This window comes from Aythya ferina (assembly GCF_964211825.1).
Source record: "Aythya ferina genome assembly, chromosome: 6".
NCBI lineage: Eukaryota > Metazoa > Chordata > Aves > Anseriformes > Anatidae > Aythya > Aythya ferina.
Window position 1 is genome coordinate 22,197,225 of NC_140303.1, and position 26,178 is coordinate 22,223,402.

At 40.9% G+C, this 26,178-nt stretch overlaps 1 protein-coding gene and 1 long non-coding RNA gene across 6 annotated transcripts in view; one reads left to right on the forward strand and one right to left on the reverse strand.

Annotated features, from left to right (window-relative positions):
- Positions 1 to 26,178, forward strand: part of STK39 (serine/threonine kinase 39) — a 127,536-nt gene that overhangs the window by 32,717 nt on the left and 68,641 nt on the right. The window contains exons 1-2 of one of the 4 annotated variants that reach the window (XM_084523207.1): positions 3,308 to 4,087; positions 21,320 to 21,432. In XM_084523207.1, coding sequence (XP_084379333.1) covers positions 21,418 to 21,432 — 15 coding nt within the window. In that variant the 5' untranslated portion in view covers positions 3,308 to 4,087; positions 21,320 to 21,417. Of the gene's footprint in view, positions 1 to 3,307; positions 4,088 to 5,532; positions 5,819 to 21,319; positions 21,433 to 22,250; positions 22,372 to 26,178 lie in introns of those variants that run through there. The other 3 variants (XM_084523206.1, XM_084523208.1, XM_084523209.1) reach the window with 3 other exon arrangements.
- LOC311438604 lies at positions 966 to 2,435 on the reverse strand. 2 transcript variants are annotated; one of them, XR_014694218.1, is made up of 3 exons: positions 2,333 to 2,435; positions 1,820 to 2,071; positions 966 to 1,677 (listed from the first exon to the last, which is right to left on the reverse strand). It is a non-coding gene; the product is annotated as an uncharacterized lncRNA (long non-coding RNA). The 2 variants fall into 2 exon arrangements; XR_014694219.1 differs by having other exon boundaries at positions 2,272 to 2,366.

Consider the following 26,178-nt stretch of genomic DNA (forward strand, 5'->3'; position numbering starts at 1 on the left):
GGAGCCTGAGCTTTTTATGATGCTTGAGCTAGACTAGGAATCTAGTTGAATTACTCGAGGGGAAACTTAGCCAGGGGCTCTGGACAGCTTTATTTCTCATTTGTAAATCATAATGCTGGAAAGAAATCATAAAATATGAGAAAAGCTTATTTTATTTTTAACTGCCATTTTGATTTCCCAGAAGGAATTGACCACTGCCCACCAGTACTGACTCCAGGTTTTCCATTAGAAAAAAGAAAAAAAAAAGGTAATTTTAAAAGTCGTCATAAATTTCTGTTTAATAGTTGGGTTTCATATACAGGCATACTTACAGCTTTAAGATTACAAAATGATTACATCCCTCAAAGTAAAAGTAAAACATTTTATTTTTAGTGTTTCAATCTCAAGCGCTCAAGCACTTTACAAACGTTGCTGAATTGAAGTTTGTAGCTTTCCAGTAAAGTATGAACTGTTCTTTTCCTGATATTATAAATGGAAAATGTGGAAAGGCTAGGGTCATTTACACAAGCAAAGAATAGCCTTTTATAATGAAGTTATTTGTTTAGGATTTACTGTCATTCCGTAACCATTTAACAAATCTAAAACTGTGCTCTCATTGAAATGGTACCATGTTCTATTCTCCACTTTTGGCCAGTTTCTCATGCCTCTCCAGTTCATCCCCTCTCTCACTCATTTGTCTGCCTGGTAAACTAGTTAATTTTTTTTCAGCTGAACCAAACTGGGAATTAGCAACCAGCCTGATCTCGCTGTGAGACTATGTGGAATCTCATCCTTAGAAAATGCATAATAGTCCTAGTTTTGCTACAGAATTCTTGTACGACCTTTAGCAAATCCCTAAAGCTCTCTGTTTCCAGTTGTAAAATTGAGATAATTATACTCCCCAGCCTTTCAGTATGTGAATATTAATTTATTAATATGCATGAGACATTCATACCCCACAGTCATGAAAGCCATGGAAGCTCCTAGATCAACATATTTATGTTTTTTATTCATCCACAGCCAGAGAGAGTTCATTCCTGTTAAAAGCCTCAGTAACTCAGACACCCCCATAACATCTTAATAATATTAAACTGGAATTCAAAAGCAACATTAATCTTTAGTCCAGTGTAATCTTCATGGTGACTGTATCCTAAATTCATTCGAATCATCATAGCAGAAATTGATATTCTGGCACGTTCCAAAAAGTATATGTTGCTAAAAGGCTACTGTTGTCAATGCATGACTAACTGCTGTATAAATATTCTGAGCGTATACAGAATTCTGAATTTGGAATGTTTGAAATATATAATCATTGGAGCACCATCATGGTGTAGGTAATGAGCCACCAATGCTTATGGTGCCGGACTGAGCCAGTCATTTTTAAACCGGTGATTTTCAGTTTTGGCTGGCTTGGTAACAGCAGCAAGTCAGCTGCAATATGCGTTCTCATGGTTTCATCTCAAAAACTGGATGGGGAAGACATGAAGATATAATTATCTTAATGGTAGTTCTACCATGCAGTGCTAGCTGTGACACTGAAGAAATAGCTCGTATGAGACCATCTCCACTCTCCAGCTCTGCAAAGAAGCTTGCATAGGCTCCATTATTATTTTAAGTGACTTCTTCAAAATGCCCATCATGGTCCCTTGAGTTCAGAGCAGTTGAGACTAAGTTGTGAGTATTTTCTGCATCTGTGGCCTGAAAAATCAGATGGTTAAATAAGAAAATACTTAAGAAAAAGGTTTGGCGTTTTCATGAAAGAAAACAGGGCTTCATTCTGTTTCTGATAGGAAAAGCCACTAATCACAGGGGTAGGTGTTGGGGCACTGAATGCACTTACCAGAAAGGCAGTGGAAGCTTCTATTGCAAGGACCAGTAACAGCTTGGTGCATAGCATATGAAGAAATAATTAAAAGGCCAATCTAACTACATAACAATGAATTGCAGCTTAACGATTACTGATTCAACAATCATTAATACCCAGAACACAAAATCTTACAGCCTGAGTTTAAGGAGGAAACTTGCTGAGCTTGCAAAGCTTTACAAAGAAGGGAGGCAGAGGAGAAGAGACACAGACATCAAGGCCTTCAGTCTAGGAAAAAAAAAAAAAAAAAAGCAACTTGTTTCGTAAGGTCACTATGCCCTGTAAGATACTAATTTCAGGGAGACTTAGCAAAAGCAGAGCTGACACAGTGACTAATGAACCAAAGGTCCCAGTGTATTAAGACCCTTTTTGTAATTCATACTGCCAAAAAGATACTAATGCTTTTTTTTGTGTAAGCAAAAACTAACCTAAACTACAAGCTTTTATGAAAGTAAGCATCCCAGTGACAATAATGTGTCTGTTACCTACTTAACTATATATTTACTAGAAGAGAAAGGGTGATTGAAAGCATTTAGTCCCCAGCCATCAGCACCAGCTGCTGTTGTATCAGCCATTGTATTCAATGGTGTCGTTTAAAAGCACAGCCATTCCTCACTCCTATCAAATTAGAGGCTTTCAAACCTAAGGTACAAAATTGCAGGCAGCTGTGCTGTACCATGTGATGGTTATAACTGCAATATTAGGCCAATTTTGGGTGAGAATATGGCTTTGCTTTGCTTGTGTCTCTAAGACAGAGGTGATAGCAAAGATAGCTCTTTCTTGCTGTTTAAGTTTGTGCTAGTTTACATGGTTGTGGTTGCTGTGGTTTATGTGGCAGTAGGTTGTGCCTGCTGTTCTTCCTATTTTTTTCTTCCCTTTTTGTCAGAAAAAAAGGATTGGATTTAGTGACAGGACCCGCGGGAACGGGGTTAAGCTGAGGCAGGGGAAATTTAGGCTGGACGTCAGGAGGGGGTTCTTCACAGAGAGGGTGGTTGCACACTGGAACAGGCTCCCCAGGGAAGTGGTCACTGCACCGAGCCTGTCTGAATTTAAGAAGAGATTGGACTGTGAACTTAGGCACATGGTCTGAACTTTTGGGTAGACCTGTGCGGTGTCGAGAGTTGGACTTGATGATCCTTAAGGGTCCCTTCCAACTCAGGATATTCTATGATTCTATGATTGGGTGTGTTTCTATAGTGGTATGTGTTATTGTTTGTAACCCCTATTCCTTATGCTTATTTCTGACCTTATAAAGGTATATTTATATATTTACCTATATATTTATATAGGTATTTTTATAAGGCTAACTAATTGGTCACTTGTGTTGCTGTGGACACAAGTATTATTCTTAGTTAAATCCTTCAAACCTACAGATCGAGCCAGAATTATTTTGCTCTGAACACTGTTGTTCTGTCTTCACATGGTACTATGGGGGGCTACTGAAGGGTATGAGCACTGTCTTAACTCTTTCCTGTGGTGGTCTACAAGCCTTTAAATAACACTAGTATTTTTGTAGGCTGGCTATGTAAAACACTTCACTTTTGAAATCAATCATTGGATGACTCAATCCAGTGGCTTCGAAAATCTGAGTCCTACATTTCTGAAGCACTTGGAAAGACCACACCATGTTCAGATGGGATAGGACTGTTCTGAGCTCTCTTTGACGTCCAGAACACTGACTTTGTGAGTCCTAGCTCACAAAGTCCAGAATCGCGGATATCCAGAATCTCGGATAGCTATTCACTCAATGTTTAAAAAGCATGATCAAACAGTATTTCCTGAACTCCTTTAAGCAGCAGGACTATTCCCGTACATCTCCAGCAGGGGACCTGCTTCCAAAAGGCAGCTGGCCTACTAGCACAAACCAACTGCTTCAAGGTCTTGCTGTTGCTTTCTTTTGTGTTATTGTACTCTGCTCTGGAACTTTGAGTATTATCCAGGTTGCACGGAGCATTTCCCACAGGTCCCTCTGTTTGTTGAGTTGCTATCCTGAAAAATTCTTCCTATAAAAGCTGCTAATTTCAAGAAATTGGGGAGTGCAGGTATTCCCTAGAAATTACCGAAGTTGTGATTTTTGTCCCAGGACTTATAGTGCTATGATGGTGTCAGATATAAACCAGCAGTTTAGCTAGTGAAAGGGCGGGAGCATCACAGGAATTCATGGCTCAGGAACTGAAAACATCCCCCTGCCACCACCCGCAACAGCTGAGTACGGATGGAGAAGCTGGCTGTTTTCCATCATTAGTGAGTAACCCATTTCTCTGTGCTGATTGATTTGCCCTATGCTGTCTTATTTTTTTTCCATGCTATTGCTGGCAGAAAGGTCTTCTCTACTAACAACAAGTTTGTCTAGTTTTGGCATTGAGCTTAATATTGAATGACAATTTAATACTTCCTCTTCCAAGTCATGTTGACCTTTAGTTTTGTGGCAGATAATTTCTAATGTGTGTATATGAAGATATCTTAATTGCTTTTAAAAACTAGTTTGAGGGAAATCATTATTTCAGCACAAAAGCACGCAATAATGATTTTTCTATTACTGTGGGTCGCCATACTGAGCTTAGCTCTTGTCTGTAAGAAAATAGAAGTTCAGTGCACAAATGAGTCCCCATTTGCAAGTTGCTTATGCACCTGTTGAAATGTTAAGCAGTGATTGAAAACCTTATTTTTTATTCTGCTTTCTCAGTAACACAGTAAAATTGATCTTTTCTTTTTGCTTCTAGTTACTGAAAGTCTTTACCAAATAAGCTACATTAAGTTTAGTAAAAGAGGCTCATCCTGAATTGACCTAGGACTGAATTAAGTATTTAACAAGCTACGTGTATCCCTTTGTTATGGCTTTATAGCACACTTCATCATGCTTCCTGACAACTTTGAGATTGGATTTTGATATTAACCAATGCTTGTTCTGAGAAGGTTCCTGCTCACGTTTCCATTATTAGCTCCAATGACCTTAAATTCCTCCTGTAGTAGGAAGTGAAATTTTTAATCTATGATGAAAATCTTTTACCATTCAGATTTCCATAAATCTTTTAATGCAAAGCATTCAAAGTAGGCGTGAGACTGCAGACTGTACAAATAGCTCTCTTTTTCCTAAATTATTTCATAGTAAGTGAAATCTTGCTGGCATTATACAACAGTGGCACTACTGCTAAGAGGGTGGAAAAGTTTAAAAAACAAAATTCCATGGTAATATTAATAGCAGAGAATCATGAGGGATTCTTAAAATCTGATCTTGCATGAGGGCAAGCAGTGGAAAAGGTTAGCTATGACCTCTGTTGGCACATCTGCTGGAATCGCTGGGCAGGGGCTGGCTCCAGGGAGGCCCCGCTACCTGTCCCCAGGGGCCGCCTCGCTGCCGTGCGGAGCCCTCGGAGCCGCCAAACCCCAGCGGCTCTCGGTGCCCTGAACCTCCAACACAACCGTGCGGCAGCAGCGCTGCCGGCAGCAAGGCTTGTGTGCCCGGCCGCTGCTGCTGCTGGCCTAACAGGTGCTCGCCGGCATCCCCGCCGCGGGGCTCGGCTTCCCCCGGGGGTGCGCCCGCGGGGCTGGGCGCGGAGGAAGATGGCCGGGGCCGGAGGGGGCGGGAGGCGCCGCCGGGGCCGCCTGAGGGGGAGCCGGGGCCGTGCGAGGGGGGCGCGGGCCGCGCTCCGCCGGCGGCCCAACCGCCGCTCCCCTCAGCGGCGCGGGGCGAGCGGCCGGGGCCGGCGGCGGCGCCCGCCTCTGCCTCCTCCCCCTCGGTGCCCTGCCTCCTCCCTCCCTCCCTCCGCCGGGCGGTCGGGAGGGAGCGCGGCCGAAAGGTGCTGCTGGAAGGGAAGTTTGAAGAAGGTCGCCGGGTGCCTGGGCGCTCCCGCAGCATCATGGCGGAGCCGGGCGAGTCGCCGGTCCACGTCCAGCAGCCCCAGGCGGCGCCCGCCGCCCCGGCCGTCGGCTGGCCCATCTGCAGGGACGCCTACGAGCTGCAGGAGGTCATCGGTCAGTGCGGCGGGGAGCGGAACGGAGCGGGGCCGGGCGGGCGGCGGGGGGATGCCGCGGGGGGAGGGGGGGCGGGCGGCCCCCGGCGGGCTGGGGCTCGCTGCCTGCGGCGGATGCGCCCGGCACTGCGGCGGCGCCGCCGGCGGCTGCCGCAAACTTTATCCGCCCGCCGGCGGCGGCCCCGGGGGGCGGCGGCTCCTTCTAGAAACCGCCGCGCCCCGCCCGGTGAGGCCCGGCCCGGCTCGGCGCGGCGCGGGGGGTTTCGCCCCGGTGCCCTGCGAGGCGGCGTCAGCCCCGCGCCGAGACCCGCTCTCCGCCGGGACCCCGGCAACTCTGCGGATGCGCGGCCGGCCGTGCGCGCAGCTGTGCGCGCATCCGCTCCGATTAGTCGGCATTTTTCCGGTGCTTGGATGGGGGAGGTAGAGCTCGCCCGGAGACCTGCTGCTACATCGCCCTGACTTCCTTTTCGCTTTTCTTGTCGTCTTTCTGGGTTGCTCTTGAGCCCTGTCCTCTCCCCACCAAGCGGTCGCTGTCGCCCGCCATCCACCTCCCCGTGCCCCCGGTCCCGGCCGTGTGCTCCGGGGGTTGCAGCCCGGCTCACCCGGCGCACCCCGGCTTTTGTCCCGGTTTGCTGCCAGCCCCCCCTCCGCAGTGGCTTTGTCCGTCTGTCTGTCCGGTCAGTGCGAGTCACACGTGCTCCATCTTCGCCCCATGCGTGTGGAGTTCTGCAGTGTGGCAAGGTGGCTGTGGCTAGCAGTGCGTGGGGCGGGCAGGTGTCTCTCTCCTGATCTACGCGTTGCTTGTTGCTAATAAACTACTTTGGGAAAACTTGCTTGTGTTTGTGCGTGACGCTTTGAACTTGGAGCAGATGCTGCAGGTGGTAAAAGCCAGATCGGACTGGGGTTGTGGCGTGTGCGTGAGGCCATTTTGATGAAAAAATCCAGGAGCTTTGCCTGGTGATGCTGGTGGTGATCTTTGATATCGCACACCCATTGCTAACCACCGTCAGGCTGAGGACAACCAGAATGCATGTTGGCGATGGGGGCCGCGAGCTGTGGGTACCCAGTTCTGTCATTACGCTGTTTTCCATGAACACAATCCAAAGAGCTGAGAACTTCTTCCTTGAAGTGGGGTGACTTGCTGCTAGCCTAGGTGGTCCAGTTGTGCTTGTCTGCACCTCCTAGGCTGTGAGAAGGGACTAAGGAGGGCAGAGGGTTCAGGAGCTGGGTACCAACAGGTCCAGGGAGGTGACGCACCTGAAGCAGCTCTTGGTGAAGGCCCCACGTAGGCACAGGTTTGTTTCCCAGAGGCTTTCATCTTGCTCAGCATGGGGATGGGTCTAAATTAGCCACGCAGAAGCAATTCTACTGGTATAAGCTCTATCTTTGCTGAGGAGCGAGTCTCTTCTAAGTGCTTTTAAGAAAAAAGCATCAGAAAGTGTTGGATTAAGCCTTGTCTAGGGTTGCTTAGGGTGTGACGTGAGTCATATGAGTTATTTTAATAGTGGTTATTTTCTCTTGCAGTTCTGCAGAAGGGCTGGGTGAGAGTTCCTGAATGTCTTTCTCCTTTCCACTTATAAAGCCTGCATTTTTTTTGTAGTGTAAATCATTTCTAAATAATAATTTTTAAGAATTCATCCATTATAAGGGTAGATGCTCGTTGGAGTCACAAATACCTATCTGAAGGAAACTTTATTGCTTGTTACCTACTAGTGCTATTAGATATCAATATTTCTGCGGTAAAGTGAATGCCTAGTGAGGAAGTTGAGGCCAGGTTGTGTTGAATTGGGTTCTTAGACATAGTGAACTTAGCTGGCTTGAGTTGAACTTTTACTAAGTTCAGGCTACATATGTGACTTTTTTTCTTAAATGCATTGAGGTTTATTTTTTATCATGACAAATCTTATGATTAGTCTTATATATGTATATATACTTGCTTCAACATACTGGAGACCATTAAATTTGGTTGCAATGCTCTTAAAAACAGTAAAACAAACAGTGAATTCCATGCAGTTGACCAAATGTGGGTATAACATTCATCCAACATCTCCAGAATTGTTACTTGAATGAGTTTGGTGAGGGCTTCCTAAAGCAACTTTATATCTGAGGGAGGGAAGAAGGATCCAGCCTGACCTCAGCTCAGCAGCCGTTCCTGTCCCTTTGCAGCAGCCGTGCTAAGGTCAAATGCCTTGTGAATGCGAGCAATACCATGCGCCACCAAAGCAGAGCCCTTCATCTGTGGAAGGCACTGCCCAGCTCTTCCAGAGGGACTGGGTTGAGTCCTCAGGGCTGGCTTCAGGTACAACAGCCCTTTGCCACTTAAATGTGAAAAATAATGTATTGGAGTGTCTCTGTGGGCTTTGCAGGAGGAAAGGTACGCAGGGTGAGGTACTCCAAGATGCTTTATCACAGCACTTCACAAAAGAGTAAACTTTATATCATATGGTAATTAGTATACACGATGCAAAATGACTTCAATGGGCTGTTCTAGGGGGCATTTAAAAGTTTGTGATGATCATAGGATAAAAAGTTAAAATCATCACTTGTCATATATGGTGTCTCTATCCTGTGGATTTAGCGGGTTAGAGAAATTTTACCCTCTTTATGAGAGTGTGAATGCTTCTTATTGCTCATCTGTGCCTGGCCAAATGTAATTTTGAAAAGCAAGACCACATGGTATGGATGTCAAACAATATGGCTCTTCTGCCTTCCCTTCTCTGTCTGTTGCTTTCTTTGCAATTGTGAGGAGGTTCAAGTGCCTGTGAGAATGCTATCTGTAAGTTGTGCTTCTTAGGAGATGTTATTTCATGTGTGTTTTATTTTTAAGGTTGTTAGCAAGTTCTTTGTAAACTCTTGGTATGCAGTTGCATGATACATTTAATCTGCTGCAACAGGCAGCTGTTGAGAAGATCTCATTGATCTGTCAGAAAACTAGTTCTGCTGGGTTAGTTTTCGGTCAGATCAGGTTCCCTGTTTGATTTGCTGCATGGCTGATCTCATGGAAAGAAGAGGCTCTTCCTATTAATGCCTGTATCCAAATCTTTACTGGGGCAAGAAGAAATTCTGATTGCTGTCTGTAAATGTGTAGGATAGAGTTAAGAGATAAGGAAATTGTTGCATTAATTCAGATGGATATAGGCTGTAGAAACCTACGCATTTAGACATTAAAAGGGGATTCCTGACTGTTCAGATGGTGAGGGTCCAAAGCAGCCTTCCTGTAGGAGTTAGAGATAAAAATGGTAATTGCTATTAAGGGACAGCCAGACTTAATTTCGTGAAGATTTGGGAAATCTTCTTGTGACTTTAATATATCAAGATAAAATGTGCTGTGGATTTTATTTATTTATTTTGTAGCTGGATATGACTTAGATTAAAAGAATAAACAAACAAAATAACAGAGGTAATAAAACCAATACTCTGAGATTTTTTTTCAGTTTGAGTTTATTTCCAAGTAGTCTGGATAAGACAACTGAAATAGATTTGTCTCAATTGCTGTCACACAAGCAAGGTTTTTTCCTCCTGAGAAGCAATGGAAATCTGCACAAAACAAATGTTTTAATGATAATCAATATAAAAGCATGAAAATTGTGTAGTCTTAATTATATTTGTATTCTTCATATTGTTATGAGTTGTACATCACATGGATGAGACAAAGTAGCACTAAATTTTTTTTTTTTTAATTGATATGAACAAGAGACTTTGCTCTTGGAAAACTGCACTGGAGTTGATGTTCTCTTACTGGCTGTAACTCGGTGTTTGTAAGACTGCACTAATAGTTTGGGGGAAGATTCCGTTAGGGACAAAGAGCCATTAGGATGGCTGCTTGCTCCTCTTACAAAGCAATAATTTCACTTCTCCAGTTGCAACTGATCTGGAGAATTAAGAATCTAGAAAACAGGCAGAATTAATTGGAAAAATAAAGGGTTAGTTCCAAATGATGGATTGTCTTTACATTGGTTGCAGCTCATTAGAAAGCTACTTTAATTGAACTGAGGCTTCTGTCTAGTATTTCTGGTTAGCCTTTCTAACTGAACTCCAAAATATCTTGTCATTTGCTACCTTGTGATGTTCAGTGTTAAGTCAAATGTGTTGGGAGTTTGACTAAAACAGCTTATAGCTCACGGCTGTTCTGCTCATTTTGTAGCCCTTATTGTAAGCGGTCTATGAGCTGCTCTCACATTAACAGCCAAGAGGTCTTTGGTGTTTCTGTGGAATTGAATACTTTATTATTTTTTCCCTTGCTGCATGTGTGTTGCTAAAGGCTCTTTGTCTGACAGAGAATACTCCCCTGTTTTTGTTGTTATCAGGGATCTTAGTTTGGCTCTGTAGAGAGGGTCTGATTATGATGCTTAGGAACTGATGTTCAAGTTTGTAAGCATAGTATATGCTGTTTTGAAAAGTTTCTCTGTAGTTAAATAGGTAAAATACAGTACTGTATTTTGTTATTTAGATGCTAGTGCCTCATTCACACTTTCAAAAATTTCTTATCCCTCTGCTTAACTAGCCTTTTTTTTTTTTTTTTTTTTTTTGAGAATGTTTGGGGTGGGGTGAACAATTGAAGGGCTTTTGAATCAGTCACCTTGGATATTTGCTTTTACAGGGGTTTTTGAAACCCCCTGTAATTCTTGTATACAAAACTGCGTAATTTCATAAGTAATGTTTAATGCTACCTGACATCTTTATCCTAAAACTTTGTCAGAACAAACGTGCGTATTTACCTTAATTCTGATCCAAAGCAAATTACAGTTGTTAACAATAACTCTTAAGTTATAAAGGCAGCATGAGTATATTGTGTATGCGCACATGGAATACAGCATTCAAAACATTCATGATGTGAGTTGAAGTGAACATAGCTTCATACATCTGTAGCTTGACAGGGAGAGTTCATTTTGCAGGTTAAAATTCTACATTTTGGGATATAATTGATTGAGATTTCCTGTCAGCTAATAACCATTTGAAGAAACTAAACAAAAGTTAAATCCTCATTGAGTAATGTAAAGGGGGTGGCTTTTAATTCAGTTGTCAATGTAAAGACTGCCATGGTACAATTAAAAATACCTCTTAGAACATCCTCAGTGCCGTGCTGCAGACAAGGCTGTGCAGAGCACTTAGTTTATTATTTGACATGTCCACACATGATAATAGCAGTGTTGGGGAAAGGAGCTCTGTCTTGACCTTTTTTTTTTTTTTTTTTTTTCCAAAGAAAATGAACTTTCTGTACTAGAAATACTGAGATTGGTGACAAAACTGTAGTTTCTGTTATCTTTAAGACAACGGTCTTTAAGTGATTCATTGAGCAAACCTTGCTATTGTAGTAACTTTTAAAATTGTAGCTTATGCAATTGGGATTCAAACTTGTCAGGAAGGTTAGTTATATAGTAATCTGAATGGTATGGAGAGTACATGTTTTCTTCATTTTTGGCTAACTTGCTTTGATTTTGTTGCTATTGCAAGTAACTAGCAAGTCTTGTTTATAATTTGTTAAACAGAAGGGTAAAGGAACACATAATCATCACGCTCAGCATGTCAGGCAGTTGACTGGTACTACATAATTATAACTTACATGAGCGTATGCTGTGTTTCCAGCTCTTGGAATCCGTCTGCCTCCTTTTCACTTGGATCTCGCGTCCCTCTGCTTTCTACCCTCTTCCCCCACCCCAGATTCTTCTGAAAGAGAAGGTCTGGAACTTCAGACCCCAAAAGCCCAGAATTGGCTTGAGTGCTGCAAGAGGAGGAGTTCTGCTGGGAAGTGTGGAAACTTGATTCTTCTTAAGCCATGCAGCCAGGCTTTGCATCTTCAGTGTGGAACAGCTGCTGTGAGCAGCATTGTAAGAACATGCTTTAAAAGTTTTTCCTTCTTTCATGTATCATACAATGTTCTACACTTCAGGTTGTCTGGTGACTTGTTTGGGGAGCTTCTGTGACTCTGTGAAGACAAAGGCAGTGCTGATAAAGGTGGTGGGTTTTCAAGAGCCTATCTGAAGAGACTTCTGATGCAATTTTTCAAGGGTGCTGAGTGTGGCAGTTCTGCTACTTTCTGCAAAGTGAGGCTCAGCAGAAAGCTGTAACTGTCACCATTGTTCATTTGGTTGCTGGTGTGTTCAATTTGCGGCATCGATGGAGTTAATGTTTCTGGTCCTTTGTCCCCAGGTATTTGACTAAGCATGTGACTTCACTCCATGGCTTGGTGAAACCTCACTGTGATAAATTAGCTGTCTCCATTATTCCTTTATCTTTATGATTAACGATTTCTGAATTGTTTTATTAGTCTAATTATTCCTGTGAATATCTACGTGCCTCAGAGGTATACTGATCAGAAGTAAAATGTAGGTGAAACTCAAGGATGTCGTATAAGGCTGCTGTAATGATTATGTTGCATAGCTTTTAAGCTGAGCTATGCTAATGCACTTGAAGAGAAATGGGGGAATAAAGCAGGTGGAAAACTGGAAGGTTTTCAGTGTTCCTAGTCATGCTTTCAGATAGATGTAGCATGAACCTAAGACTCTTGATCTTGGAGGTCAAGATCAATATTGGATGTCTGAGGTTTTTCTTAATAGAAACAAATGATTATAGCTGTAAGCAAACTGTGTGCCAAGTATACCTGTTTTATGGTACTGGTACAAAAATAGTTAATTGACTATACTGGAAAAATGTTGTGTATTTACCTGCTGATCGTGGTTTCTATCCTGTAAAAGTAATATGGACAAGATCATGGGCTTGGGCTATACCTTTTGTCTTCTGAGAAGGATCATATTCAGACTGAGAAGGATCAAAACTGATCTATAATTTTTATTTTCCCTTCTCACTTCTTTGCTTTGAAGACATTTTGTTATGTGGACTGAATCTAAACTTACTTATTTCTGTTAGCCTCGTGCTTCCAGTCTGAGCTGGAACTCTATTGAAATTAGATTAGAATCACCTGATGAAAATTCAATACTATGATAGCATTTGTATTGCTCCAACTTTTCTATTATTTCATGAGGAATGGAATCAGAAATAGGTAAGTTTTTGCTTGTACTGTGCATCCATGACAGGCTCATTCTAGCAGAACGTATTCTGTTGCAGTGAGCTAGCTAAAGATGCTTTATAGCTCAGCACTGTAATGTTAATTGCAGATCTTCACGACTGCGGTAGCAGAACTGTCTTTGTGTTGGTAGGTTGCTGCTCTCCATTCTCAGAAGAGAATGATGCAGGATGTGGTGACATCCAGAAGACCTAGAAAATAGAGTTGTTCCAAGTGCTTGCTTTCAAACTAAATGAGAAACAATAAAATGTGGCAACTAACTAAATCAACAGCAGTGTTTGTTTGTAGTGCTACTCTGTGCAAGAACATAATTCCTTTAACACCTTTTTTTTTTTTTTTTTTTTTTTTTTCCCTGGGGATGAAATATGGTTCAGCATAGCAAATCTTCTATTTATCCTGCTTGTGTAAGGTGAAGTGGACTTAAGAAGATAACCTGGTAAGGGGTCTCTGGTCTGTACAATGAGTACAAGAACTTCCTATCTGGTGTAGCTATGCAGAGCCATTTCCAGGGTGAGTTTTGCCTTCCAAATGTGTTTGCATTTGTATGTATACAGAATAGTGGTTTCTGTACTGATGATGGAAGAACAGGAAGGATGGGATAATCAGAGTCCATGTTTCTCTTCTGAAAATATTTCAACTAAAAATCAGATCTTGAAATTTATCGTCACAGAATCATCTAGGTTGGAAGAGACCTTTAAGATCACTTAGTCCAACCTCTGACTTAACACTAAAAAGTCCTCCCCAAAACCACATCACTAAGCTCTATGGAAACTTCTCTTGCCATGTAACATAAAAGTATTTAAAGTTTCTAGTACGAAATATGATTGGGTAGGTTTTGTTTTTGTGTTGTGTTTTAAGGTAGATGTAGTTTAGGAATACCAGACTCTATGCTAGAAGAGTATTGGAGTAAATATCCTTGTACCTCTGAAGTTTTCAAGTAAAAAACTACTTCTGAAGCAGTGCATTTATATCTGGTGTGATAACATGCCAGTGCTGTTGAGGAACATGATTCAAATTAATGGTTAGATTAACATTTTTTAATAGGTAATTTACATTATTTTCTTCTAGATTATTGTTGTATAGATAGCTATAGCTCAAAATTGTCGTTTCTTCCAGATGTTATTCAGAGTGTTATTCTTGGGCTTTGCTTTGAGCTATTCTGAGAACTGAGGGCTGAATAAGGTTTGGACGCATGTTTAAGAAGGAGATTAGAAGAAGTAGAAAATGGAACCCTGCCGGTCATGCCTCAGCTTGGAAAAACTAAACCTGTTCTGGGAGTCTTGCAGTAAAGATTTTCTTCAGCTTTGTACTTCAGGCATGAGCCTGCAAAACTTCAGCAAATCCCTGGCCCCGGAGATCATTAAGGGCCTCAGGGCATCTTTGATTTGAGGCTTAGGGCTGGGACAATGTCTGATGAGAGCCAGACACCAGTAGTGTCAGTTGACAGGGTGAGAGGCAATGAGCACAAAAAGAAACATAAAATTCAATCTGAACATAAGAAAACTTTTTTTTACTGTAATGGTGATCGAACAGTGGAACAGATTGATCAGAGGAGTGGTGGTGTCTTGATCTACGGAGATGCTTAAATCCTGTCTGGGCAACTTGCTGCAGATGACCCTGTTTGAGCAGGGAGGTCGGACTAGGTGATCTCTAGAGGACTCCTTTAGCCTTCAATGATACTCTGGGTCCATGGTTTAAAAGTTTTTGGTGGTATCTTTGTATGAAACAGCAGAAAGATATGCTTAGGGCTTCATTCTTTCAAGGCTGTCACATATCTAGGAAGCAGCTGACATGGGTGTTCCTTAATATTGCTGTTAAGATTTTTCCTATGAAATTTGTGCTGACTCTTCAACCTAAGATAAAACTAGACCTTTAACAACAAATTTGGATACAAAATCTTAAAAGAAGAAAATGTCAGATTTCTCTTTCTTGTCTAGATAATCTTCTTTGGTTTAAGTTGAGATTTATTACCCAGTGTTCTTTTGTTGTGCAGCTGACTGGATGATAAGGAAGTTTATTGTAGCAGCTTTTTCAAATGGATTTAGAAAAAAGCTACCTTTTGTGGCGCTTGTATCCATGCGAAGTGTTTTATGCTGCTTCAGATCAATGAAGGAAAAACAGAATGCCTATGCTGGCAGTCCTTTCTGGAAGGCTAATTAGTGACAGGGGGATCTCTCAGACTTAGTGTAGAAATCCCTTCACAGAATCCCTGGAAACTTTTCTTCGTAATAACAGTTTGAAGTCCGTGGTAGAATGTTTAAAACGTGTATTGGAAGCAATGATGTGAAAAACATACTTTTGAAGTAACCCGATAAGAGAAAAAATATTATTGTCTCAAAACACAGGCAAAATTTCTGAGTTCTGTCAAATGTTGCAATAAACCTCAAGACCTCTAACACGTATTTAAACATTTTTGTATAATGCTATACAAAATAGCATTTGTATATGGATGACAAAGTTGAAAAAGAAAAGTGAGACCTGTTAGGTCATTGATGTAATCTGACTTTATCTCAACATATTACAGCAGCAAAAAAAATGCTTTACACAGATGTTCTTTTGTATGTCTTTTGGCTTTGTGAATTTGATAGCAAGTTGGTGGTACAACTATAAAAGGGGAAAAAAATAAATTACTTAATTGCCTGAAAAAAAAGACATATTGTGAAGATGAATGGATAATGACAGTCAAAATCCATTTTGGTGTTTGAAACATTCTTAAACCAAATCACATTTTTCACTTCAACTTTTTCATGTCTTTTGTTGGGAAAGTGCCAAATGGCTAGGAATCTGTCGGAGTCATTCAAGATGAGCACAGCGTGTCCACATCTCGCCTTATCCCAGGAAGGCCCCAGTTGGGTGTACAACAGGAGGAGGTTAGTTCTGCAGGTTTGTTCTGCAGATTTGATAGGGAGTTGTAACACAGTGTTGCATAGCAAACCTCAAAATATTTCCTGGAGTTTATCTAACAAAATACTTCATCTAACCAGTCCTTTCACTATTTTATTGTGTGTGTGTGTGTATGTGTAAAAATACGAGTTCAAAAAGCAGGGGAAAAATAATTCCCTCTTGTCTCTGGTTTTCTTTTATGCGTTGTTTTATTGCTGACTGTGAATCCCCCTATTTGTCTGCATGGAGAATGATGTTTGGTTCATGCTCAAGCTTGCTGTATCTTGTCTTTAGCACAGGTTGGATCAGGGCTTAAATAGAAATTCTCTTTTAGCTTTTCCCCAATGTATAGTAATTGACATGGATGTTCAGGGTATTTACCTAAGACTGCAGTGGGATCAGAAGTATTTATAGACCTTTATCATCTTTGGAGAGTTTTTTTTTTTTTTTCTGGATTATTTATGCTATGTGCTTTCAACACATAGAATGGGGTAAGCATTGCTAGGCCTCACACTTTGCATAAACTACTCTACCACAAGAAGTACGTAGAACAACTGGATTGACTAATGCCTCTATTGCCATAATGGTAATGTTCTTAAATGCCTAATTGCAGAACAAATTCATTTTATGTAACTCAGTGAGGAGTTAAGCAAATTAGTTGTGAAGTGATGACCTGGCAGAATTAGCAGTTGTATGTATGGGCCCAGATTTCCTAGGACACTTAGTGTATTTTAAGCGAATTCTGTCAGTGTCCTAACAGACAAGGATAAACAAACTGGTATGCATGTGAATTATAAGAGGAAGGATTTGATTGCAGCCTAAATTAAGAACAAAGTAGACAGGAATTGTAAGCAAGCAGTATTTGCTTGCTTATCTTGAAATGCTTTTGTTCTTAAGAACTGTTGTGTGAAGATGGAGAGAGAAATCGTGAGGTAATTTTGATTTCCAATGTTTTGGATTGGAAGGGACGTTCTAATTCCATCCTCTGTCCCTTCCACCAGACCACGTTGCGCCAAGCCCCATCCAACCTGGCCTTGAACACTTCCAGGGATGGGACATCCGTAGCTTCTCTGGGCGACCTGGTCTGGTACCTTGCCTCCCTCTGAGTAAAGAATTTACTTCTGGTATCTCATCTACCTACCTACCTATCTGGTATCTCATCTACCTACCTACCTATCTGGTATCTCACCTACCTACCCTCATTTAGTTTAAAGCCATTCCCTCTTGTTCAATCACCACACTCGCTGATGAGGATTCCCTCCCCAGCTTTCCGGTAGCTCCCTTTGGGTACTGTAAGGCCTCTGTAAGGTCTCCCCGGAGCCTTCTGTTCTCCGGTCTGAACAACCCTAACACTCTCAGCCTATCTTCACAGGAGGGGTGCTCCAGCCCTCTGAGCATCCTCATGGTCCTCCTCTGGACTTGGTGTAATACGTTCATGACCTTGTTTTTCATATGTAGTCATCAAGAAAATTTACCATCACCAACAAATAACATTATCCTCTTGATGTTTTTCTCTTCTGTACTGAGACGAAACAGAAGAACTATGGAGTGGAGGGAAGTGTAGTTGGGTAGAGTATCTGAAGGGACTTACAAATGTGAGAATCTTTAAAAGATGTTTGTATCGGAGTAAAAAGGAGCTACTAAAAAGTAAGACTTTGTAAATTGTTACAAGGGTAATGAGGATGCTGTCTTTATTTTTCTGAGGAAAAGAAAAAGGAATAGTTGTAGGCCTGTTTTGAACACAGTTACTGCATAATGGTTAGTGAGTGGAAAGTCTCAGACCTTTCTACATAACGGGATAAATGAAGAGATTTGTTGCATGCCTTTGTGAATGATGTGTATCTGTGCGTGCAAAGTGCACGCAGTATGGTGTGGCCATCTTGCCTTTGCTCTTCTTTTTTGAGGCTTGGCTAGGGGAGTGTAGGTAAAGCTAAAATGTATTTGTCAGTAGTTGTTCAAAGATCCTTCTCTTTGCCAGCTGGAAACAGGTTCTGCGAGGGTTGAGTTACTTCAAAAGCAGAGAGAAAATGTCAGATTTAGAACAACTTTAAGGAACTTAATCAGATAAGCTTAAATCCCTGACAGATTTGTTTGTTGGAATTTTAGAGAACTTTATTTCTGTTCTTAGGTTATGTCCTTTCAGAAGTGAAATATATTCGTACATAATAGCTCTTGAAGAAGTTTCTGTTGCATGAACCAAAATAAGAGTATTTCTAATGGCTGTGCTGCTCTGAAGGCAGGGTCGTACAGAGTGCATAGTTGGGAGCACGAAGGAACAGGTTGTTTTAAGTGCACACTTGTACTACAAAGAAGGATGACAGTAAGAAATGAGTTCAAGATTACTCTGACCTACTCCTATTTCACAACAGGCAGAAATAGGCATCTTCATATGGACTGCAATTGCATTATTTCATTGTGAACTTTTGAAATTGGCCAAAAGAGTTCTTGACTTTCCTTCCCAGTGTTGCAGGAGGATGACATTTCAAGCAGTGGGAAAAAAATCTATCACTTTTACACAATTATTTTTTATTTTATTTTTTTTCCTGTCTGTCAACTGGTGATCCTTTTGTTCTTCTGCAGGAGACAGCTGGATGTAAAGGCTTCGTGGTTTATCCTGCCTACACTTAGATTATACTAGATCTGTTTTCTAAAGAGAGAAGTGATGGGATGTTTAAACCAGTCTGTGCTTCAGTTATGCAGTTAGCATGGTCACAGCTATGAGGAGTAGGTTTTGGAAGACTGGTAAGGTTCAGTATACATGAAGAAGTCGTGGTTGTGGTGGTGGTTGTTGTTTCACTGTATGATGGAGCATAACTTGCGTAGTCTGTTCTCACTCAACTGAATTACTTATCTGGATAGTCCATTTTATAGCAGCTGTTCCTCAGGAACACTTCAAATTTCTGCTTGTTTAGTAGACCCCAGAGTAGGGCATCTTCCTTTACACAAAAAGGAATCTTCAGACCAGATGGGAAATCTTCAGACTTCCCTCATCTTTATCCCTGGTTGTTTGCCAGAAGAGGAGAGGGGAAAATCTCTTAAGAAGGAAGCATATAGCCACTAAGTGCCTGGCTTGTACTTCAGTACTCAAAACTGTTTTTTCAGACAGGCTTTGTGTGTAGGTACCACTTAGAAGGCAGCGTGCACAGAGTGCCTTGACTAGCAAAATATTGTATTGCATATGGTATTCAGAAAGCAAAAAGAAAGAAGAGATACAGAGATAGTTTGACTTTGTTCTAAACATAGAAAGCTTTTTGCATTGTCAGTGCATCATATTCTTCATAGGGTGGAGAATATCGCACTGAAAGGCCTCCTCTGTGTCTGGGGAGAAAACACCAGGAAATGCATTGTGACAAGCTTTTTATATAAATAAATTTCAATCTAGTTCATGTCCTAAAATCTTACGTCTCATCCATTTTCAGTAGCCAAGAGAGGAACAGATCTTCAACTTCTGCATAAGGATAGCTCAGGAATACTTTTGTAATCACGAACTTTTAAATAGCAGTAAGGACATACTCTTTGGTTTGGGGTCTCACAGAACTTTCACAAGTGCTGTAGTAGTTGTGGAGTCAGTGATGGGACAGGATTCTTTTTAGTAATTTATTTTTCCATGGTGTTTTAAAGTGTTTCTTACTGGCATTGTACTTCAACTTGAGGAATCAGTCAGGATTTCATCATGGCTTGACTGAATAATTTTTCTGTGCTTTTCTGTTTATCTTTTATGTGGTCATAGTGTACGAACCCATTTTGGAAGTGATGATCTGATTGCTTTCCACAAGTAGCAAATGCTATTTGGCATAGGGAGAAAAGATGCTTCAAGAAAAGTCTTAATCTTAGTTCTTGTATCTTTAGTAGGTAAAAAACATGTCTTCTCCCCTGCCTCCCTCAACCTACAGTTGTGTAGCCAAAATAGAGAGGGGTTTTGTCTTGATGTCTACTGAGCAATAACTTCAATGGAATGGTGTAGGACAAATCTCAGAGTTGCATTGTGCTGACTTGCTGGTTTTGTCCTTGGGATGTTTTATTTATTTTTTAAATCTCTTAATTCTTTTATTGCTTATTGAATTTTTAAAAGACTTTGTTCTGTAAGCAGACAGAGCAGGACATGTCAATATTTGCCTGTGACCGCATCCTGCAAAAGAATGACTAGTTAGTCCTGTGGAGACTTCTCTTTCTTAAGATGAGCTCAGCATTTTTTAATAACTCATACACTGAGTTAAAGCTTTGTGATTTGATTGAGGGGGGGTGGGAGGAAGGAACCAAAACACCAAACACGTGAATGAACTGAAAATATGAAAATATCTAAGCAAATAGCAATTAAAACTTGGACAATAATTCTCAGTCATGAGGTATTGTCGGTGCTGTTTTCAGATGTGCAGAGAGAAAAGCTCTCAATTGTTCTTAAGTCAACTTGTAACTCAATCCACGTTTGTAGAGCTTGACAACAAAAGGCTTTTTGTTCACAGTTTGTATTCATCTAGGACATGCCAATTATTGAGGATAAATAGAACATAATGTATGAGCAGGCAACTATAACATGTTGCTCAATTCAGTGAGTTACCAGAAATCCATTATGTATATTAAAATAGTTGGAATTGCAGGTAGAAAGTACTCATTGGGGAACTTTGGATTTCTGCTCAAATGAGCATGATGTAATTACTTTGAAGAAGCCCACACTGCTGTATTTGATGTGGCAGTAAGAGGCGCAACCAGCGTACAGCTCTTGGAATATTAGTTGCAATCATCTGATTGAGGCAAAGCCAGTGGGTGCTTGACAAAGGAAGCAACAATCCCTCTTACTCCTGCTGTTCACAAATAAAGCATGCTTTGAAAAAGCAAAATGTTCTCCCTAATGTTTTGTTCAGTTCCATCAAGCATTGTTATCTGTGTATTGTTTGACCGTATGTGATTTAAACATCAACTGGGACTGACTTTCCCTGCCAGGCCATTCAGCAACACGTACTTTCTTACTGTTGGTGTGATACTCGTGCCTCCTGTGCTCTTTACAAGAATCAGCATGCTTTTTGTAGGATGTTACCCTAATCATGATGAATGAGCAGGAACACATATGAACCTGTAGAAAGTTTGGCATATTCAACTTTAATGGTATTTTTCTTTTCATTGCACAGTGGGAACAAAAGCCTGGTAAGCAGGGACTGACCTGAAACAACAGAAAGAAATAACATTGGATAAAGCACTCTTCCCCGCCCCCTCTGCCCTTAACACTAAATCATGTTAACTCTGTGAGTTATGTTCTTGATTGACACAGACGTGTCCAAAGGCAAAGGTGTGATGGCTCCCAAACTATATGAAATGCATTTAAGAGGTGGGTGTGACTTGATAAGAGAGCACATCATTTTAAGTTTTTATCTTGGGAATTGTTTGTGGAGTATGGGACAGAAGCTTTGAGGTAGAGACTTCTTTGCATTTGAGAGATGTGTAAACTGACTTCCTTATAGAAAGATGTGCATGTGGGGAAAGCACTGAAAAAGGGTTGACAAAAAAATTAATTTCATTTTAAATGCTATGTTCTTGCACTGGACATGGTTTTATACTTCTGTTATATTAAGTCTGTGTTCCTTTTCTGTCCTTTTTCAGGTAGCGGTGCTACAGCAGTTGTACAGGCAGCGCTATGCAAACCCAGGCAAGAACGTGTAGCAATAAAGAGGATCAACTTAGAAAAATGCCAAACCAGTATGGATGAGTTACTTGTAAGTAAATCAAAGGGAGAAATGTCTACAGGGAGATGCTCCTCTGTTTTCATTTCAGTTTTTGCTTGGTCGGAGTGAGGGCAAAATTTTGTAGAGGATAATAGAAAAGGACCAGAAAATAACCTGAAAGAGGTGTGCCCTTTCTCTAAAATAAATTGTACTTATGTATGTTTTCTAACGCCACAAAAACAAGTACAAATTTGAATTGTTTGGGATAAACCAACTGTTGGGAACTGTGGGAAAAACCTTTCCCCTTGCATTCTGGAGATCTGATTTTCAAGATATTACTGTCTGGTTATCTCTTGTTCCTTAACACTGAGAAAGATATTTTTTTCCTTTGGTTAAACAATGATCAAAAACGTGGAGGTAAAATTTAGAAGGGTTTCTTAATGTCTAAAGCACCAAAAGTGGAAAAATGTAGTTGATGGATTATTTCATACTGTCTTCTGTGGGGAAAACTAAAAATGGCTACACTACCAGCTACACAAGGGAACTCTTGTTACAGTTAATAACACACGTTTATCCAACAGGCCATAACAAACCATTTGAGGAATGCTATTTGTTTGGGTCACTGATCAGAGGAGGGAGGTACCTATAAGATGCCCTTTGTAAAAGGGACTAAAAGAGTTCTTCCTCCGCACTGGTTATGGTAATCCAAAGTCACAAAACTTGTTTAAAAAGCAAACAGGCACTGTTACTTTCTATTGCTCCTGGTCAGGTGCTTACAAGATAATTGCTTATTTTATGTATAGGCAGCATAACAAGAACTGAAGGACAGAACCATTCTAAAAGTGAGAACACTTTCTTCTGTTCCACAGGTTATACTACTGCCTAGAGACTGTGGGCTTTTTCTAATGCAGAAATTCCTGCCTCTGAAGGAAATGATCTCCTCAGCAGGGAATTGCCAGTGCAAAAGATATCTTGAATTTGATACAGAGGGTATGGTCCATCCAGTTTTCTTCAGATAAAATGGCTTGTTTGCAGTGGAGGACCCAAAATGCTCTTCCCCTGGTGATCGATGGCATTTGCCTTCAGTTTATGCAACAGTTTGTATGGGATGTTGTTGTGTTCTTAAAGAAGACTGGGGTAGTGAGAACACTTCTCTAAAACTAAAAATACTAATTAATATATTTTAAATGGTCAAACATTCATCTTATTCATCAGAATTTGAACTAATAATGGGAATTAAGAAATAAAATCACAACAGATTAAAAAACCCACAAACTACAAAACGGCCCAAACTCTGCAAGAGATGCCCAGATTGTGCAGACAGATGACTACAGTTACTTACCAGATTGTATATAGTTACCTTGGCAAGTACTTGATTGTCCTTACTGTTGAGATGCCTTCACTGTCTGATACATGAGGCAATAGCTTTTGAATTTCTGGTCCCATATTGCTTTCCTTTGGTACAGACAACTGTCCATACCATCTTTTTTTTTTTTTTTTTTTTTTTTTTTTTTTTTTTTTTTAAACATAAGTTACTTTCTGCTTTTCTGTGCTAAGATTTTTTCTTTTATTTGTGTATCTGTTTTGAGCTTAACATAAATTCAGCCTTCCTCAATTCCTGGTTAGAAGGTTAGGGAAAAAAGGCTATATGACTTCTTTTATACTTCTATATATTTCTACACACATGTGCACGCCTAAACATACAAAATTATTTTTTCAGTGAAAGTATACTTATTCTGACTCAGTTGTAATAAAGACTTAAAAATTGCTTTTAAAAGAAAGATGCTATTCTGGAGAAGGAAACCATTTGCCTTCACAACTCTTGTTACACCTGTGCTAACATTTTTGTTTCCCTTGATATTTATAATGTTCTGTTTTGTTGTTAACATTTTTGAGTCTGCTCAATTTTCAATCACTTGCTCTGATCAGTTTCTGTTAGTATGGGGATACTTTAAAACTGCCATCTGAACATGCTGTTTTGGAAAAATCCTGCTGATAAGTTTCTATGGATGGTGTGCAAAGGCCTCCCTCACATTCTCAGCTATGTGGCCTTCAGCAAAGTAGAAATTGCAGCAAGCTTGATGTCCACATAAACAGACTTAAGATTTGGGCCAGTGTCAATTAAAATAGAAAAGCAGTGGGGGAGGGGTTTAAATAATACTAACGTTACACACAAACTGCCCAACTCCTGAAATTCAATACTTGGTTTCCTGCAGCATCCTGTGCTCTCACTATTGTGTGCTAAACGTAACTTAACCTCAGAAGCCAAGGAAGAAGTTCCTGTCCTTAGTATTGTTCTGACAGAATATATTCTCCCATCCCTTTAGCTCGTCTTAAAAAAAAAAAAAAAAACAAACACAAGCACCCCCCTAAAAAACAAACAAACACAAAAAAAACTGCCAAACAATAAAAATAAAACAACAAAAAAAGCCCTCTGTAGAATGGCTTACTCTCTGCACTCTAGGAAAGATGAGAGTCTGGATAGCATGAAAATGCTGTTTTGTACTGCTTGTATGTTCATTATAGCAGTAAGCCTGCTGTGTGTTGTGTACTGGCTTTTAGATAGTAGCTAAGCTGTGCATGTCATGAAGGGTAGCTTCTGAATCCATTACAAGGCTTAGCTGTTACAGTGGAGTACTGTCAGATCAATATGGAACTTGCGAAGCTGTTCAATAAAAGTGAAATGAAGCCTTCTACCTAAAGGCCCTGACAGAGCCGTTTCCAGGTAACTGTCTCTTTCACCAAGAAATTTGAGTACATTTTTCTAGAATGTTTGAAGTTCTGGTCTGATAGTCCTTTGAGGTAGGCTGTGTGGAGGAGCCCCTCACACAGTATGTCCAGTTCCTCAAAGTGTCCCACGTGTCTGTGTCCCTCAGGAAACACCCACAGAACGGTCACCTGCCGGCTTACTTGGAGCTGAACCCTGGTCCTGTGAATGCTGCAGCTTAGCACTGAAAGTAGTTGTCTTGCAGTTGCTTATTGCTGCGTCACCCACCTGCCCTTAGGCTGACATATTTTTGTGCAGCTGATCAGTGAAACTGGATCAGAAATAACCTGGCTGAAAATAAGTTAGCTTTTAACCTGGACATGTTTGCTGATGCAGTTCACACACACCACAGGGTAGGGAGAAGCACAGAAGCAGGGGGATAAGGGCAAGACTTGAAATTTTAAATGCCACTATGGCTTTGGTGCTGCCAAATGTCTAAAGTGATGTGAATATGAAGAGAGCTCCTGAGCATTCACCTGGACGCTATGCTACAAATTCTTCCTTAGACTGTATATTTTAATTAAGTGTTTCTTACCTGTGTGTCATGGGCCTCAGCCAAATAAGTGAAGTTTATGGAGGCTTACTGCATGGGATAAGGGCTATTCAGAATTAAACATCAGAAATTAACATTTTCCCTATTAAAAGTTATTCCCTTATTTTTCATGGGGTGATTTCTACTTTGTTTTGTAAAGACTTGTTTGGAAGAAATCACCAAAGCTGAGACACAAGGTACCTTTGGCCATGGTTACTGTGATAGCTCAGTTTTTGCCACCAGTTGTTGCAGACAGCCAAAACATTTGAAGCATTTTTGGGTTAAATTGGGAAGCTTATTTCAGATGATTATTTATACTCCTGCAGTTTTCATGCATTAATAAAACAGTTAAGACCTGTTTTCGTTCAGTAGTGGCAAGCAGACTTCATGAGCAACCATTATATTACCAGCATAGGAAAGCAATAAGCCAGTAGAAGGTATGAAATAGTCATGGAATGGGAGAGTTAAGGTAAGAATTTGGTATGCATAGTTGAATTAAGAACCTGAGGCAGAGACAATGATTTGGCTTTGCTTTAAGATCTACTGGGAAAGGAAAATGTGCCCCGCATAGATTTCTTCTCTTTTGTTTGCTGCCTATTGAATCCCAGAAAACAAACAAAAATTCACCCAAAACACGGTGTTGTAATTTGCTCAGTTAGGCTCATTGCGTGGTTATGCAGACATTTATCTTTCTGTGGTTCAGGGCTGAGAAGTTATCTGGGGAGGAGGACTTGACAACATTACTAGCTGAAATGTATGGTAGACTACAGCCTGACTTAATTGCCAACAGGCATGAGATTAAATCAGGTTTTAATAGCATAATTAACATTTTATTGTAAAGAGATTGTGATCTTGAACACTGCCTTCCCTTCCTCCCCCCGAAGTCTATAAAATTGTCGCTGAAATGAGGCTGAAAGTTGAAAACTGCCTCTGTGGTAGCTGTAATCCACCTAATTGGGACTGCCATAGTGCCTGCCTTGAGTGAGTACTGGTGAATCGGTGTAGCATGGGTCCACCAGAAAGCAGTGGCTTTTCAGGGATGGATTGGCTCCTGGAATGGCTCTCCCTCCAGGAGCACATCTGGTGTCAGGGATGGTTCACGGCTGTGTGGCCAGAGGCAGAAAGGGAGAAGGAGGTAGGGCTGTTGGAGCTTAAGCTGCTGTGATGCCAAACACTCAAATACAAAGGAGGTTTAAAGGCATTGGGGTTTGGCAGAACAACAAGAACAGCCAGAAAGGTGTAACAGAACAGTTAAGTGAAAGATTAACTAGAGAAGGGCTCTCTACTTGAAAAGAAGAGACAAGGTTGTCATTCTTGATGTGTACAGCTGTGTTGTAGATTGTCTTACTTGGTAATGCTGCATCATCGTGCATCTGTTGGTGATTGTGTGCTCCTTTGCTCAATTGTTTCCTCAGGCTTTCAGTTAGTAACATTGCTTTTTCCTATTCTGCTGCTGTTTGCTTACGTGACTGTGGTCCATCTGTCCATCTCACAGTAA